The sequence below is a fragment of the Mercenaria mercenaria genome, chromosome 10 (assembly GCF_021730395.1).
Source record: "Mercenaria mercenaria strain notata chromosome 10, MADL_Memer_1, whole genome shotgun sequence".
In the NCBI taxonomy this organism is placed as follows: domain Eukaryota; kingdom Metazoa; phylum Mollusca; class Bivalvia; order Venerida; family Veneridae; genus Mercenaria; species Mercenaria mercenaria.
Window position 1 is genome coordinate 62863303 of NC_069370.1, and position 18880 is coordinate 62882182.

The 18880-nt window shown below is 34.4% G+C and overlaps 1 protein-coding gene across 3 annotated transcripts in view; it reads left to right on the forward strand.

The window, feature by feature from the left end:
* The first annotated feature begins 3414 nt into the window (after positions 1 to 3414).
* The window catches only part of LOC123560681 (fibrocystin-L-like), a 93242-nt gene continuing 77776 nt past the window's right edge, over positions 3415 to 18880 (forward strand). For all 3 annotated transcript variants that reach the window (XM_053553217.1, XM_053553220.1, XM_053553219.1), the window contains exons 1-4: positions 3415 to 3547; positions 11452 to 11703; positions 13860 to 14120; positions 16353 to 16607. In XM_053553217.1, coding sequence (XP_053409192.1) covers positions 3418 to 3547; positions 11452 to 11703; positions 13860 to 14120; positions 16353 to 16607 — 898 coding nt within the window. In that variant the 5' untranslated portion in view covers positions 3415 to 3417. The remainder of the gene's footprint in view (positions 3548 to 11451; positions 11704 to 13859; positions 14121 to 16352; positions 16608 to 18880) is intronic.

Genomic DNA, 18880 nt, shown 5'->3' on the forward strand with positions numbered 1-18880 from the left:
AAAGGTCAGGGTCTGACTTGAGGTCATAGGTCAACAGAATTTTTTTTCTGTTCAGACCATAACTTTGTCATGCATTAAAGGATTCTAATATTTCTTGGCACGAATGTTTATCATAATAATACGACATAACATGCGTAACACCCAGGCACCTAGCTCAAAGGACAAGATCAGACTTATACGGTCAATAACTCCGTCATCCTTCATGGGATTTTAATATCACTTGGCAAAAATGTTCCCCATAATGAGACAACATGTCATGCACAACACCCAGACCCGTAGCTCGAAGGTCAAGGTCACACTCTGAGGTCAAATATCTCTTGTTTGTTTTACTTACTCGTACATGTATAACTCTTTCATCTATCAATGTATTTTCATAAAACTTGGCGCAAATGTTACCCATAATGAGGAGATGTGTCATGAGCAACATCTGTACCCATAGCTGAGGGGTTAAGGTAACACTTGGAGGTCAAATGTCAATAGTGTTCTTTTTGTCCTGTCCATTACTATGTCATGCATGAAAGGATTTTAATATACTCGGCACAAATGTTCCCCGTAAAAGACATTTGCTAATTTGCTACGTGAACTGTGGACACCTAAGACAATCGATTTTTCAAGGGGACCGTCTCAGCATAATTTGATTATAATTATTATGTCGGAAAAATAGTTTATAACGGCAATAGGGTTTCGATTATATTATATCATCACTATGCGGTAGGTGATTTAAATTTGTATGTGCCTGTTTTTTAGCTCGACTTTTCGAAGAAAAAGTAGCGCTATTGCGCTCACTCCGGTGTCGGCGTCGCCGTTAGTTAAAGTTTTTGATCAAGTCAAATATCTCTGTAACTATCAAAGCTATTGACTTGGAACTTAAAATACTTATTTACTATCAACGTCTACACCAGGAGAAACAATCCCTAAACTCTGATATGAATATTTACAGAATTATGCCCCTTTTAACTTAGATGTTTTTTTAATGACACTGATTCTGGTATGCCAGGTATGTGGCCTATGGGAATGATAAGGTCTGCGTATTGGTGGTAATGGCCAATACACAAGTCAGGACCATTGATAGACTTGCTTCTGTTTATCATAATAAGCTACTGTATAGCTACTGTGCAGTACATAAATTACAGATGATATTTCTCACCTTCATAGCAAAACAGTTCTCACCTTTATAACGAGTTTAGAAAGCTTGACTGAATAAGGGCTAAATAAACAAAGTGATAAGTGTTTTTATCATATTTTTAATAATCAAGTTTTTTAACAATTACATTTCATCATTGCTGTTTTTTTTAATCAAAAATATAAAAAATGCATTCAGGCACATAGCTTTTACAAATAATAAATTATGTGTATTTTGAACAATGATAACTCTTTATTGCTGGATTTTATTATACATAAAAGAAACGTTATTTAGACAACACAAGGGGAATTATGCATTTTTAATATATAAAATCCTTCTGTCCATATTCCATTTTATCTATTAAAAATGCAACTGAAAGCTTCTTTAATTTCTAATAAAATTCAGCAATTATCTTTTTTTCCGATTATTATTTTGTTATTAATCATTCATTGAATAAACAAACTTATAATTTCTTTTATTAAGTTTTAAATAATTATTTAATGGTTAAGGAGTGAGAATTGCTTTGCTATAAAAGTTATAATTTAATTTGCCGGGACATTAATCAACATCAATTAAAATAACTTTATGGACATGTATTCTATAAAAAAACAAAAACAAAAAACAACAGCATTTCAATCAATGAAATGCAAAACACAGGAAATAACCAATTAATCTTTATCTGTAGGCAATAAAATTTATGATTCTCTGACAATAATTAGGCTACATGTCAAGTCTACAGGGGTTTTATGGACCCTTATCAGACTGGATCAGATAGGATCATGTATATTGGGGATTAAAAAATCTGGTATTTGGGGAGTGGGTCACTTATATAGGAGATTTTCTTTGCCTTTAAGTTCTTGATAATGTCAAATATCCCTGCTACTATCAAAGCTATTGATCTGAAACTTTAACTACTTATTAACTATCAAAGTCTACACCGGGAGAAACAATCCCCATAACTCTGATTGAATTTTGACAGAATAATGCCCCCTTTTAAATTAGAATTGTTGGTTAAAGTTTTTGATCAAGTCAAATATCTCTGTTACTATCAAAGCTATTGACTTGAAACTTAAAATAGTTATTTACTATCGAAGTCTACACAAGGAACAACAATCGCCATAACTCTGATTTGAATTTTGACAGAATTATGTCCCTTTTTAACTTAGAATTTTTGGTTAAAGTTTTTGATAAAGTCAAATATCAGAGGATGGGAGCAAAATTTAAAGAACTTTACTGTTTAAGCCCTAAGGAAAAGGACAACAAAGGGAAGAAATTCCCCGAAAAACTCTAAGTCCATTTAAATCATTACCAGCTACAGATATGTCAAAATACACCTTAACTTTGCTGGTACCCTCCATGTTGTGCCAGAGAAAATTGGTCTCGTTTTTTAACTACGGCCAAAAAAAAAAGGTTACAAAATAACCTATTCATAGTAACATAAAGTTATTCAATTAAAAATATTGTAAATGAACAAAAAAGAACCTGCCAAATAAAAACAAAAGCACCGCAATGCAATGCAACATAAACACAAAATAAAGTCACGTGACTTTTAACATCTAAGTGTGACCTTTACATTGAAGCGAGCCATTTGCTGTGCACGTCGTCTCAATGTGGTGAACATTTGTGCCAATTTTTTTTTTTTTAAATCCTTCAAGCAGTTCAAGAGTTACATATCGCACTGGAAACAAAGTCATATGACCTTTGACCCCTAAGTGTGACATTGACCTTGTAGCCAGCCATCCAAAACATGCGCTCTGATGGACATTTGTGCAATGTTTCTGTAAAATCCTTCAAACAGATCAAGAGTTACAGAGCGGACACGAAACAAAGTAATATGACCTCGACCCCTTAGTGTTACCTTAACCTTAAAGCGAGCCACCTGAAACAGGCGCTCTGCACGTCGTCTTGATGTGGAGAACATTTGTATCAAGTTTTGGATCATTTCTTGTAAATGGGGTAACATATTTGTGCCGTGTTTCTACTGAATATTATATCATTTTTGTATCATCTTGCAAACACATTTCACTTCAAAATGTTAAGGAAAGGTTCGGTTATCTACACTAAAGTGACTGGTGCCCAACACAAAACTGACTGGTTCCTTAGTTAAAAAATTGCATGTCGAATGTTTATATAAGTGTGATAAATATAAAGTACAGCAAAATCCCAGATAATTTGTGTTAACTGTACACAGAGTTTTTCTTGAATGGGGATAAACTGCTTTTCAATTTATAATTACGCCTTTCATTTCATTGAAGGCTGGAGGGTGCGCCATAATTAGATTAGCAGTAATGCCAATGCCTGACACAGTTTCATTGGATGGTGGACTTAACAGTAAGCCAGCTTCAGACGAAGCTTTTACGTGTGAAACTGAAGGTATCTTGACGGGCAACTGGTCCTATCAAGATGGATACGTCAATGTAGCAAGTAAGGAGCAGTTTTTTTATTTTTCAGTTTGCTTATAATGTTGATAAATGTGGTAGTAGCCACCCGTATGAAAAAATAAGGCGGAATCTGCTCTGAATTAAAGCGTAATAAGGGCGTAATCCTGCTAAAATGGATATTCAAAGGAGGACTATTGGCGGACATGGATTATTCTAAAAATTACGCCTAACAGGAAGGCGGAATTTTTCTTAAATTCTGGTTAATGCTTTTCAGAAAAAGATGCATTCTCACTAGACTGAATTTTCAGATAAAATAAGGGGAAATTTTGAACTTAGAAAAAATGGCTTTACTAAGATATCAATTAATTTGAAATAGGATCACTGTAAGGGTCCAGTGAGTTTATTACATCCAGATGTTGTGACTCCTGTTTAGAGAGAAAGCACTTTCTGAAGGCATTTATATACATGGGATGTTGTTAGATAAGTAGACTAGACTAAGGAGTACATTATATATTTGTGGTAGGTTAGAATTTAACTAATTTACTTCAGTAAACCTTTAGAAATAGCAAATTAAGGTGTAGAGGATTTAATGAACATCTTTTCTGTTTTAACCAAATCACTATCTGTTAATTACTTACATTTCAGAAGTACATGTATAATGCATAGCATTTACAAGGTAGCAAACAATTTAAATAAGATTTCAAGTCTAAGTTAGTATTTTTAAAATTGTTATTATCTTAGTATCATAATTATTGCCATAATTATAGACATTTTATCACAATAGTATGGCACTGGCACCAAACATTAATGATAATTTCAGTAATAACCAGTAGTTCATGACATATGTCCAAATTGCTATAGTTTAGTGAAGGTTTAATAACTTTTATTTTTTTCAAGAAATGTTCATGATATTAAGTCAGTATTGTTGTGCATTTGCTTCAGTAATTTTGTTATTCATTTAAGCCACAGCTGATATATTTGTAAAATTGAAGCTGTCTTATTAATAAATTGTATTTGGCAAAGCAAAATGAATCTAGTGAATTGTGAAAAGCTTCATGCTCGAGATAAATACTATGGGTATTTTTTATGTTTTACATAAGGCGGATTTTATTCCGGTCAAGCTTTTCTGGGTATTTTTTTTCCCGCCTAAGCAGAGAATAGGAATTTTTTCCTGCTTAAACATTTTCCCGCCAATTTAGGCGGTTTCCGCCTTACTAACAGGAAACAATTTGCATATTTCGAGCCCTGTTCTCCCTAAGGTCTCCCTAAGGCTGATATTACGCTTAATAGCAACATAAGATGGAAACCGCCTTATTTTTCTGGGCGGTTTCCGCCTAAAGTATGGGCGTACTTTTTCGTACGGGCAGATAACTCATGTTAATTGACAATTTATTATATGATCACATGAAAGAGTTATAAATTGAATGCAGTTTACGTTATTGAAATTATCTCACTTTCCTTGAAAGTGTACCCAAAAGGTTTATATCTTCTGTATCTAATCAGCTGCAAGACATATCTTGACTCATACCAGAGTACAAATCACTACCTCATATCAAAATTATCCTAAAACTGACATAAAATGAAGAGAAAAGTATTGGTCATGTATCTTCTATGGTAGATATTGTTTGGTCAATTGGCTTTCTGCAAACAATCACATCAAAGGTAAAGATAGAACTTAGTTTTTAAAGATAAAAATACAGTAAATACAGTCTAGAAATTGATTTCTATCATTCAAATAACCCCCAAAAAATGATTTTACAAAATTAATGTGAAATTTATGAAAGTTTTGTTTATATCAATAACTGAATGTTTAGTATTTACAGTTTAAAGATGTGACAACAAAGAATAACAACTCTTGCTTTAGTCAAGTATTACAAGCAGAGTTGTCTATTACCTTGCAATTACACAGTTGTAATGTCATGTTTTTCTTCAACAAAGACAATTATGATACACACGTGTGTGATTGATTTACCCTTAAAACTGCTTTAGATGTTTTGCCAGCTTATCAATGGTAAAAAATATCTTTTAACATGCCGATATTAAGGGTAAACGATATCAAAGTGAAATACACATACTGTTTTATAGAGAAGATCATTTAAAGGTGGTCAATCACATTTAAACAACATTTAATGACATTTTTTACTTTTTGTATATTCTGCTAGAGAATTATTTAAGGAACAAAAAGACCGATTACATAGAGTTAGATTCCTATTTGAAATGTATATTTTATTGTTTTTATAAAATTTTGTAATTACTCCCCTTTAATATGAAAGTATATAAAAAGCTGGGTATTTCTTTTTATTTCGATACAATGTCTAGTTTTACATTTGCATTTGATAGACATACCAACTATTGAGCAATCTGAACCAAAATGCAAGTTTAAAAGCTGTGTGTAGCTTCTGAATTCATTTATTTCCAATCTATCTTGGTTCCGCAACCAAGATAGGCAAAGGGAGGTAATAATAATTTTTCAAACTTGCGTTTCTAATGAATTCCATCTAAATACATAATTTTTAATGCAAATATTTTACAAATATATTACAATATGTCTAATATTTATACATTTCCTTACGCAAAGTGTGTTTATCAAATTTATGCTTATGATATAATAACTCTATCTTGGTTGGGCAACCAGGGTAGGAAAATGAAATTTTAAAAATACCTCCAGTGAAAATCTAATTTGTATTAAGTGTTAAGTGAACATAAATGAGTGTAAATGATCAGATGCTAAAGTTTCGAACAAATCCGTTACATGGCCAAAATCTGATTATCCACTTTTAAGACATAATGTCACATTTATGAGCATGTATTATAATATCTGACATGAAGAATAAGTATTAATCCCCAATGATAACGTGATTCCCGCACTAAAGCGAGAAAGTGTTATCCCGTCCAATGTGAAAAAAATATGGATTTTCTAGACTTGAGTTCAATATGAAAAAATATATAATTTGTGGACTGTAGACGTTGAATGTTGCTATACATCTTGTAAATACTTAAAGACCTGTTCCGGTCCTACCTTTTAACCTTAAATTGTCACTGAAAAAGCATGAAAATCCTGACTACGAACAGTGACGCCTGTCAAAATAGAGTCTATTTTATATAAAATTCTATATAAAATACCTGTGGTTTTGCGTGCTAAAGTGTGGCGCGTGACCATTAACTGTTACCTGTTGTAATCATGTGTTGCATACACACAACAGAATTTGAATAGCTGCGGAGCAGGGCTTTAAGAAAATGTAAATGCATTTTAAATTACACAGTACAATATTGGTTTCTATTGTATTGTCATGTGATAGAAAAGCTTCCAATTGGTTGAATATATATATATATGACGCGTAGGCTGGTTCCTTATTCCCTATTCCTTTTTATGCCCCCGGCATCTACTGATGTGGGAGGCATATAGTGATCGTCCTGTCCGTCCGTCTGTCTGTCCGTCCGTCCGTACGAGGTTAACCAAATAGGACCGTTTCTTCTAGCATCAATACCCCTTACTAGAATGACTTGATACTAATGCAGATGTAACCTGTGACCATTCCTCATCTTCAGACATCACCTGACCTCAGTTTGACCTTGACCTTGACCTCATATTGGACTTAGGTTGCTTTATATGGGCCATCTCTTGATTAACCAAATGGGACCGTTTCGTCTAGCATTAATACTGCTTACAAGAATGAATTGATACTAATACAGATGTAACCTGTGACCATTCCTCATCTTCAAACATCACCTGACCTCAGTTTGACCTTGACCTTGTTTTGGACTTAGGTTACTTTGTATCGACAAGGATGCCACCGGGGGCATCAAGCGTTTATTGAACGCAGCTCCTTGTTCAAATAAGGAATAAGAAACTAATTCCTTATTCCCTTTTTGGAAAATACTTTGTAAAAGGAATGAGAAAATGATCCTTACTCGCGGTTAAAATTTTTCACAGCATAAAGTGAACACGTTAGATCATAATCCGAACAAATAAAATTAAAAACCGAAAAAGGGTCGGTGGTGTAGTAGTAACACTCTTGACTATCAATCCAGAAGTCCGTGGTTCGTATCCCGGTCTGGGCTGAGATGCTCTTGAGCTTGAGTTTCTCCCATCTTAACTAAGAGGCCCGTACTGGTTCTTCCCAGATAAGACGGCTTCGCGTGTATCGGTGCTATACATTGGGCACGTTAAAGAACCAGACTGTGTATTTGCAAGGAGCTAGGCTTATATTAAGTTAGCAGGACAGGCCTATATCTAAAAAAAGACTTATCTCTATCTGTTCTGTAGGCTTTATCTCACTCTGTCCCTCTGGATCGCTCTGTGTCTGTACTAGTAGAGGATAAATTTCGCGCCCTGTGTGGCTGCATTACGTGAACGTGTTTATAATGAAAAGGGCGCCATATAAATCTGGTATAATAATAATTCTAATATGCTCTTCTCTATTAAAACACTCTTATGCTACAATGACTTCACGTAAACATGCGGTGACGTCAATGTTTTTGTTATATTTTATCTACTGTTTTAGATTAAGGGCATATTAGAATTGAAATAATTCATAGCAAAACCGTGTTTTAACACTATTTATACACTCGTGCAGTAATACGTCGTAGAAACTTTATTACGCCCGACGTATAACCGCGCATCGTGCATAAATAGTGTTAAAACACTCTTTTGCTATCAATTATTTCTTAAATAAGGAACTGTTACTTTTCCTTTTCCAAAAGTCGAGTAAGGAGCAGAGTAAACCGAAAATGAAAACAATGGCCTACAATGAAAACCTCTTTTAAAACATGTAAGACTTGCAGTTTCAAACGAAAAAGAAATCTTACTTTCTAGATGTTGTATATATATGAGCTATGATCGTTCCAAGATCTCAACAAAAAAAGAAAGTTCCCAGATATACCAGGTATATCTAACGGTACTTTACGGAATAAATAGAATTAGGTTCCCAAATACAAGGAATAGTAATATTTATCCTTACTATTCCTAGTATTTGGTAACTTAATTGTAAGCGATATTTACCACGGATATGAGAAAATAATACCTCAAAATAAAGGTATAAAGTTCGAATAAGGACTTACAATATAAGGTATAAAATTTATTAATGTCTAATAAGGAATAAGGAACTGGTTCCCTGTTCCTTTTTCAAATGTCGAATAATGAATATAACACACACAAAAATGAAAGAATTTGAAATGCAATAAAATCTTTATAAAATTCTCAAACTAGAGGTATAAATTTCGAATAAGGAACTGGACTTATATAAGATGTAAATATCCAATAAGGAATAAAGAATATTCATTTTTTTTCAAAAGTCGAATAAGGAATAGAACACAAAAAAAAATAAAAATAGTTACTTGAAATGAAATAAAATCTTCTCAAAAGTAGATATACATTACCGTCATAAAATGTTTTAAGTATGCAGGTGATATTTTCCACTTATATGAGGGAGAATGCCTCAAAATAGAGATATAAAGTTCGATTAAGGAACTGGACTAAATATTAGATGGAATATAAAATCAAGAATAAATAAAGAATTTAGAACTGGTTCAATTTTCCCTTTTCAAAAGTCGAATAAGGAATAGAACACACAAAAAAAATAAAAACACTTGCTTGAAATGCAATAAAATATTTTCAAAAATAAGGTATACATTACTGTCATAAAATGTTTTAAGTATGCACGTGGTATTTTCCACAGATATAAGAGAATGATACTTCAAAATAGCGGTATAAAGTTCGAATAAGGACTTGTATAAGGTTGAACCAGTCTCTTCCCGAGCCACAATCTCCTAACAGAGTTTCCCCGTTATACTGCGGAACGGCGCTTAGGGGCTACTCGCTTATGCTGGCGAAATTATTGGCAGCTCGTCAAAACCTTCAGTTGTCACGAGTTGCTAAACTAGTTGCGTTAAATGAGACCGGTCCCATTACCAGCGAGCTTCTTCTTTGACTATGTCAACTGATATAATTCCAGTTCCATATTCGAACTTTGTACCTCTATTTTGAAGCATACTCTCTCAAACGCTTGAAAAATACTGCTTACATAGTCAAAACAGTTTATGATAGTAATGTAAACCTACTTCATGACGGTAATGTTTACCTTCCTTTTGAGAAGATTTTGTTGCATTTCAAGTATTTTCATTGCTTCAATTTGTCCTGTTCCTTATTCTACTGTTGAAAAGGAAATAGGGAACCAGTTCCTTATTCCTTATTGGATATTTCCATCTGATATATGTCCAGTTCATTATTCCAACTTTATACTTCCATTTTAAGGCACACTCTCTAATATCCGTAGACATACATAACATTTCATGAGGGTAATGTTTACCTACTTTTTGTGAAGAATTTACTGCATTTTATGTATTTTCATTTCTTTATATTCTATTCCTTATTCGACAAGGAAACCAGTTCATTTTGACCTATTCGACTTTACAATTTTATTATTGTCCCCCACCTTTTTCTAAGAAAAAAATGTAGACAAAGAAATGGGCTGCGTCCGTCCGTCCATTCGTCCGTCACACTTCGTGTCCGGTCAGTAACCCTGTCATTCATCAAGGGATTTTAAAATATCTTGGCACAAAAGTTCCTCATAGTGTGACGACATGTCATATGCAAGACATAGACCCCTAGTTCCAAGGTCAAGGGCACACTAAAAGGTCAAATGTTAACAGGGTCTGTTTCATATCCGGTCCATAACTCAGCCATTCATCAAAGGATTTTGAAATTAATTGGCACAAATGTTCCCCAAAGTAAGACTGTGTCATGCTTAAGACCCAGATCCCTAGATCTAAGGTCAAGGTTAAACTTGGAGGTCACAGGTTTAGAGCATCAGTTTCCTGTCCAGTCCATAACTCTACTATTCATCAAGGGATTTCAAAATGACTTGGCACAAATGTTCCCCAGAATGAGACGATATACCATGTGCAAGACCCAGTCCCCTGTCTCAGAGGTCAAGGTCACACTTAGAGGTCAAAGATTATATGTCATTTTTTTTGGTCTTGTCAGTAACTGTACTTTGCATGGATGGATATAAAGATGTTTTATTGGCATGCAATATGTTTTGTGAAAGATGTCTTTATGCTGGGGACGTTGGTAACTCGGTTACAATTTCTTGTTTATTCATTACTTCAAATTGTAAAACAGTCTTTACTTAATAACTTAAGCAGTTCTGATCCCATATTCACTAAAATTAGTTAGAATGTTGACTGGCATATTATCATCGCCACCTTTGATAACCAGGTAGATAGTATTTATCGCTCCTGAGGTATTGCCCTGGAGTTTTGAACCTTAAGTAAGGTGAAATTAAAGTTGGCAACTTTTCTTCCAAATGAGTTTTTTAATTAGTTTAGTAACTTGATGTGACGGGCGTGTTTTGTGACAAGTTTACCTTTAGTTTTTAGTGTTTTTTTAGGCTGACTTTAGTAACCCAACAATTGTTTTTAGTTATTGTGTCTAAGTATCGCGTGACACCTTCCTCCGCCACATATTACTCCCTCCCTCTCCCTTCCAACACAACCTTTCCCTCCACTAAGGTAAAATCTGAGTCCACAATTTGTTAAGTAACGTATAATTTAAAAAAAATGAATACCTTTTAAAGGATAACAGGGGTAAAGACATCAACTTTCACTAAAATTAATTAAAGGTTCCTTCTTAGATGTGTAAGACGCTGAAGGTGTTTGTTTCCGTTCTCATTTTCCTTACAACATCTCTCGCTTGTTTCTAAAATTTAGACATGAATGTACATTTTTTGTGACTTTTTACGATAAGTCACAAAATGAATATAACCACACGATATCCTCTTTTTTTATTTCGTCGTAATTCGGTATGTTGTCAGGAAGATATTTCCTGAAAATTTTCTAGATTAAAAAAAAAATACAAGAACGTTCTAACATATTTGCAAACTATCAATGTTGCGTTAGAACATTTGTAAGTTGTATATGTTATTCTAATAAATCTTATGATTTCAGTTGTCAACTCCGAAAACACCTACAAGGACATTAAATTGGATTTGAAAATCCTGAAGTGTTACTTTCCAAATTGTATTAAACCACCCCCTAAAGACGAGGAACCTCCGTTCACTGAAAGACCGGACTATTCCAAAAAGTGGGATTCAAAAATCTGGAAATTCAATACAACTGGTAATCTTATGACGGCTTCAGAAAGTAGCGAGACAGTTAACCAATTTCCAGCAGAAAACCAGAATGTTTTAATAGAGGAAGGTACAATTTTATCAAGATATTTTTGTGTAAATTTCAATGATCAAAACATAAGTAATTTACATCTTAAATGCATTTGTCGGTAAAATTTTGAACCTGTTACAAGTTTTGATTAGGTGAAATATACAAAGTATTTTTATATATTTTACGATATGAACTTTGACGTAATATTATTTCTGATTTAGAATTGCCCCTTTAAAAGTTTACACACAGGATGCCATTAATACGCAGGATTGTTTTATCTTCCGTATGAATTTTCCTGGCGTTATTCTATGTTATTCGAATAAATTATACCGCCTCGATAGCCTAGTGGAAGAGCGTTTGCTTCCAGTGCGGGAGGCCGTGGGTTCGATCCCCGGCCGCGTCATACCAAAGACGTGAAAAATGGTACCAGTAGCTCCCTTGCTTGGCGCTCAGCATTAAAAGGGAAACTGGCCTCTTCTCTCATACCCTCGTGGCGATGGAGTCCATCAGGAATGAGGTGTCGAGAGTGATTAATATAAGTTGTAGAACTTCCTTCACAATCGACCTTAAATAAATTATGTATAAACTAAGTGACGATACGCCATTATTTACAATTCATAAAACATGACAAATTTCTATTCATAAGCGTAACTCTCAGTTATCGATTCTAGATATATATTGAAAGGTTTGTGAAATTTAAAATTCAGAGAAAATAAAATTACAATTATTGCGTTTAATAAGCCTTCTTTTTGTAAAAAAAATCTGCAGACTACATTTACAGAATCTGATTTGAAGAGTCGTCCGTATTTGACCAAGTTATTTATGCCACAGATACCTAAATGAGTTTTTTTTTATGTCCGTGAATTTAATCTGTCAACAGCTTCAGAGTAAATAAGATTGGGATTTATTTTTAAACCAACGCTGTGGTTCATTTTTTACTTTTGTTTTTTATTATATGTAAGAACTTTACCGATATGCATTGGGATATTCCATTAACTTGTTCGAACTTGTCAACTTATTTGGCGGAAAGGGATGAAACTCGCGACTATAAGCAGGAATAAAGTTTTGACGGGTATCATAATAATGGTGGATGCTGATCGTTTTTATGCCCCTGATGTCGAAAACCCGAGAGGCATATAACTGTTCGTCTGTGTGACCGTCAGTTCGTGCGTCTGTTCTACTTTCTTATGCAATCAACCCCGCAGTATACATCCAACTCAAATGAAACTTGGTATACATCATCAACATGAAGTGGAGTTAGTCGCATACTTTCGGGACTTTTTTGTCAACTTTTTTTATTCTTAAGCTGGCCTTTTTTACTTTGAAATATGACATCTACATCTGTAGATGTTGTAATTTTTCATTCAGTTCAAATGAAACTTGGTATACTTCATCAACATGAATTAAAAAGGTGCAAATTGTTAGGATTTACATGTCCATTTTTTAGCTCACAAGAGTGCAAAGTCCTTAAGATGAAATATTGCGATCGCTCTGTGTCGTCGTCATCATCGTCCGGTGTTGTCAACAGTTTTGACTGCTAATACTCACAATATTGGCCCAATCTTACAGAAACTTGGTCAGAATGTTACACTCAATAACATCTCGAAAGCATTCTTTGCTTGGTCATCTTGGTTCAAACACAAGGAAACTAGATAAGTGAATAGGAAAACCTTGGTCTGTAGCATTACTATAAGGTTTTCTCCAAATATTGTCAAATGGTTCCATTTGGTCCCTTTAAGGCAGCATCCAAGCTAAAAAGAAAAAAAAATCTCTTCATGAACAGCTTGATGGATCATCACCAAATTTGGCCGGTAGCATCCTTGCCACGGATTTCTCTCTGCTTCATTTACATGGTTCCAAGTGGCCGCTTTAAAGGGGTTGCAAAGTAAAACATAGAAAACAATCTTTAAACAACTGTTTATCATAAACTGTGTGATCGTCATCAATCTCTCAATTTTATTGTAATTGTTGCGCATTTTGAGGCCTTAACAGCAAAAAAGAAACACTTTTAATTTAAACAACTTTCAAAGGATGTTTACCAAATTTGGTCAGAGGTAAGTTTAGATGGTCAAGGTTTTCCTCAGGTGAGCGACTATGTCCATTTAGGAGTCTTGTTTGACTTTGTAGCCTTTTCAGGAGTGGGTGGGGGAAGGATTTGTCATGAAATGTTGTCATCGTTCTTTTTTTTCCTCCAGGTATGTGGGTTCTTATATCGAAATACAAAGTTCCCGCACTGGGCATTGTGACAATAAAAGGTGGACTTGAAATCGACTACAAATATACATACGATTACGAATTCAAAGCCAGCGTTATCATAGTTCTGGGAGGTCGATTTCATGTCGGCTGGCTGAACAATCCAATGACGCTTCCAACGGCTAGAATCATTTTGACCGGAAATAGGAATAGCCCGATGTATACCGAAATTGACGGTATTCCAGTCAGCAATAAAGCTTTAGGTAAACAATTTCAACTGTATTTATAAGCTTATTCAATATTACTCGTACTTTGTACAATACGAGATATACTTGGACTCGTTGCCAGCTAAAAATCTTATAAGACAGATGGTTGAATGGCTACGAGAAGAAAAGTATGCCAAGCGTTTCCTGGCCTTTCACAGAAGGCAGTTATTTTTATTGGTTTTATCGTTGTATATTAACGTCAGTAGAAGCCCGATGGAGCGTTTGTGATCAAGATACAAGTGCTTCTCAACAGACGTTAATACATAAAACAAACGTGTAATGTTGGTATTCTCGTTATAAAAACATTTCACAAACATTAAATATATCGTTATTATAGATGATGACTACGATTCCGGTACAATTTTTATTTACCATTTTGTGAAACGATCAACATGTTTTAAATATTCAAAACCAGGGCGCACAAATCAACCATGTATTCAGTGTTTCAATCAATAATTTGTATTTCTCTTTATAACAAACATGACATTAACAATGTTTTTGCATATTCTTTAAAATTCGGTAAACAGACTTCTAAAAATGAATATACACTTCGTAAGATATTAAATAAAAAACTTGCCGGTATCGTGTTACGTGCGATTCATTATATTCAGGGTTATCGACGTAAATTCTTCTTTTTCTAAATGCCAAATTTCGAAAGAGAGTAAACATGGGTTGTAAACGAGGAGTCGGTTCAGTATGGGATGAGGCTAGTGCGAAGGAATTGGTAGCCTTTGTAGCAAAACATACTTATTTTGTTTTATTTGAATTAACGTCGCACTGAAACAGTTATTGGTCATTCGGCGACTTTTTCCAGCTTTAATGGTGGAGGAAGACCCCAAGTGCCCCTCCGTGCATTATTTCATCACGGGCAGGTATGTGGATAGAACCACCGACCTTCCGTAAGGATGGCTTCCTCGCATGAAGAATTCAATGCCCCGAGTGAGGCTCGAACCCAGATCGGTGAAGGGTAAGTGAATCGAAATCAGCGACCTTAACCACTCGGCCTCGGAGGCCCCGAGCAAACATACTAAGGAATGAACTTCAACTGTTTTGCTACAAAAAATTAAACATTTATGGGAAAACCTGCACATAAACGTTCATTTGCGCAAGAATAAATATTCGGCTTGAAAAAAAATGTATTGACAGCACGTGAATCTTCTTGTTTATACACGATTTTTTTCTCCTGTTAATACATGCCCAAATCCAGTGAAAAGGCGGTTTTTATGCAAGAATTTACAAATCTCACCAAATTTTGAACAGTCCAATATGAAATATTGTTGTGGCATATTTCTGCCACGAGATAGCTAGGTAGCTATCGCGATACTTCAAATAAATATCTTGATAAAGCGAAGATTTTTGAAAAGATTATCTCAATAGTGGAAGGTTTCCTGGAAATATTATTGCGATAATTTACATTATTATCTCGATACCTTTACTGAAAGTGCCAACAACTGTCATTTATTAGCAACATTAGCTTTCTTGCTACTTTCAGAAATTATCTTGATATTTCGAACTTTTCTAAAAAGTTTATCTTATCACAATAGCCTAACATTTCCTGGAAATAAAAATAATATCGAGAAATAATCATTTATTGCGATAATGTTTTAAGAAAAATGCACACCTTTACTGGAAAGTTTAAGATATTATCGTGATAGTTACGAGTATCTCGGCAGTTCCAATCATTAACGCGAAATTTTGCGCTAAACATGTTCAGGAAATAAATGAAAATATCTAGAAAATATTATTGCTGAAATGTTTTCAGAAAAAATACACACATTTCCTGGAAAATTTACAAATTATCGTGATAGCTACCTAGCTTATATCTCGTGGCAGAAATATGCCACCATAGAGAGAATAATAGATATGAAATAATGAAAATAATTTACAGCATTTATCTTTATCTAGTTTGCTGCATGCATTGAAGTAAAGAGCGCAAACTTTAACTTAAGAATTCATTTTTCTTAACCTATATGACTGCAGCCCGAAATTTGTATGCATGTTTGTTGTGCATTTTGACTTAAAGCAAACAAACATACTTTAATAATTTCAAAATTGAACCGATCTAATTAGGTGCTCTAGAAAATGCCAGTAAAAAGCAGAGATGTGTCCTTGAATTTTAGACATTTACACCTAAGAATTAAAAAAAGTAATTGGTACTATAGCCCTTTGTTACAGATATAATGTTATATTTTTATTTAATTTTAAATTATTTTCTCCGACCTTATCTAGCTGTATATGGTGCTTTTGAGGCTCACGGTCTAAATCATGGAACATCCTGGGTCCGACTTGCAGAGACAGCCCCTACTGATACCAAAACGCTTACCATCCGTACAGATGATTCGTTGAACTGGAAGACAGGGGACAGTCTTATCATTACATCGACATCAAACAATAAAGAGGAAGCTGAACGCGTAGAAATACAAAGTTTTGATAAAGATACTGGGACGATAACACTGAAGAAAAAACTAAAGTACAGACATAGTGGTAAGCTTTCTTTTTCTTTTTCTTTGGTTTAACGTCACATTGACACAATTATCGGTAATATGGCAACTTTCAAGCTTTTAATAGTTGAGAAAGACCCCATTGCCCCTTTGGGAAATATTTCATCACCGGAGAGCTCCTGGGTAAATCCACCGACCTTCCGTAAGGCAGCTGGATGGCTTCCTTACATGAAGAATTCTATGTCCAGCGCGAGGCTCGAACCCACATCGACGAGGGACAAGTGATTTGAAGTCCTTAACCACTTGGTCATGGAAGCCCCAGTATGGTTTCGTTATAATATTGTTACGATTGTCAGCAGTGTGCCATTGAGTTGAATTAATATTGGAAGTCATGTGGCATTGACTGAATGCAATATGACATCGATTGTCAGTCATGTGGCATTGATAGCAAATCATGTGTTATTGCTTATCAGTAAAATGACGTTGAATGCAGTTCAACTGACATTGAGTGGCAGTCATGTGACATTGATTATTAGTCATTTGATATTGATTATCAGTCATGTGACATTGATTATCAGTCATTTGACATTGATTATCAGTCATATGGCATTGATTATCACTCATGCGACATTGATACTCATGTAAAAGTGATATCAGTCATATTACTTTGAAAGGAAAGTAAGAAAATGTACTCCTAAGAAACGTCACATACAATCTACAGTAAAGTGTAGGTAGTCATCTGGCATTGATAAGTAGTCATGTGACATTGATTAACAGTGATGTTAGATTGAGTAGAAGTCATTTGACATTGATAACAAGTTATATAACAGTCATGTGGCATTGACATCCAGTAATCATTGGTTACATTGATTGTGAGTCATCATTTCATTCGTTTTGCATTGTTTACCATTCATGTGACATTAATTATCAGAAATATGACAGTAATGTCGGGCATATTATGCATTATTACAAACTCATTTAATAACTCCGTTAAGTTTCAGTGAACCTGAAACGTCAGTATTTTATCATATTCAAATTCAAATTTCATAATGGGTGTGTGACGCCATTTGTGACGTCAGTTTCATGTATGCCGTTGCGTTTAAAAGTTCACTTATTTTCTCTCAGTCTTAATAACAACTTTTTATCATTTATATGATTAACTGTGGATGCGCAAGTTATAAAAAGATTATTTTTGTTTCGAGAAGTATGCGCTGAGTCTCGTTCTTTCGCAGAATAATACTGCGCTCCTGAAGTGGCGCAATATTTCCGCTGCAGAACTCGTGCATATTTCTCGATGCAAATCTATTAACCTATAATTGTTGGTTTTTAGTGAGGTTGATAAATGGATTAATCGACCTGGAAAACGTGGTTGTATCACATTTTGCAGGTCTAAAAATCCTGGTATTGACCGAAGCCTAAAGGGCAACAGTAATCTATTATTGAATCCAACAGCCTGACGGTTAGTTGAATACAGAGAAATCAAATTCAAACATTTGCAACGGTAGGTTTTTTTCCCCAAGTAAATATTGTGCGACGTCTCAATGTTTTGACGTCGAACTATCACGACGTCACAGCTGGGGGTTAATTGGCCTACGTGTTTTACGACATTTTATCATTAGTCATGTGACTATGTTTAGACCAAAGGAAAGGACTATTGGTGTAGATTTAACCCTTACCCTGCTAAATTTCTAAAATAGACTGGTCTATCATTTAATTTGGGCAGTACCACTTATTATTCAAAGGGGTTGTTCACTGAAAATTTACTGACTGAATAGCGAACAGTGCAGACCATGATCCTAGTCTGCACTGGTCGCAAAAGCAAAATTACTTGACGCCAGCAGGCTAAAGATTGATAAGAATTCTTGATTCTTGCAATAAATTGTTTAGAGATACTTTAATCCGTTAGTTCATAAAGGTCGTTACTGACGTTAAGATTTCAAGATTTGTCAAAAGTCAGTAAGAATGTGTGATATAACATTATTTACGTATAAAACTGAAACAAGATAAATAAATGGCACAAAAATTCAACCATACCACTCTATCAATCTACCATAAATCCATTTGGTGCTAATGTGCACATCTTATACCAATCTTAAAACTTATCTTAACAATAACGTTGAGTATATACCCAGTGAAAGCAGGAATGTCTGCACTATGTAAGAGATTGGTTACTCCTATGCTGCTCTTTACGAAGAAACCATTAATAAAAACTGTAAATATGCAGTACATTATTTACAAAATTGTATTGTATTTCAGATAAGAAGTGACAAAAATTAGAATTCATATCCTATTAGGGCGGAAATCTTGTAAGTCATA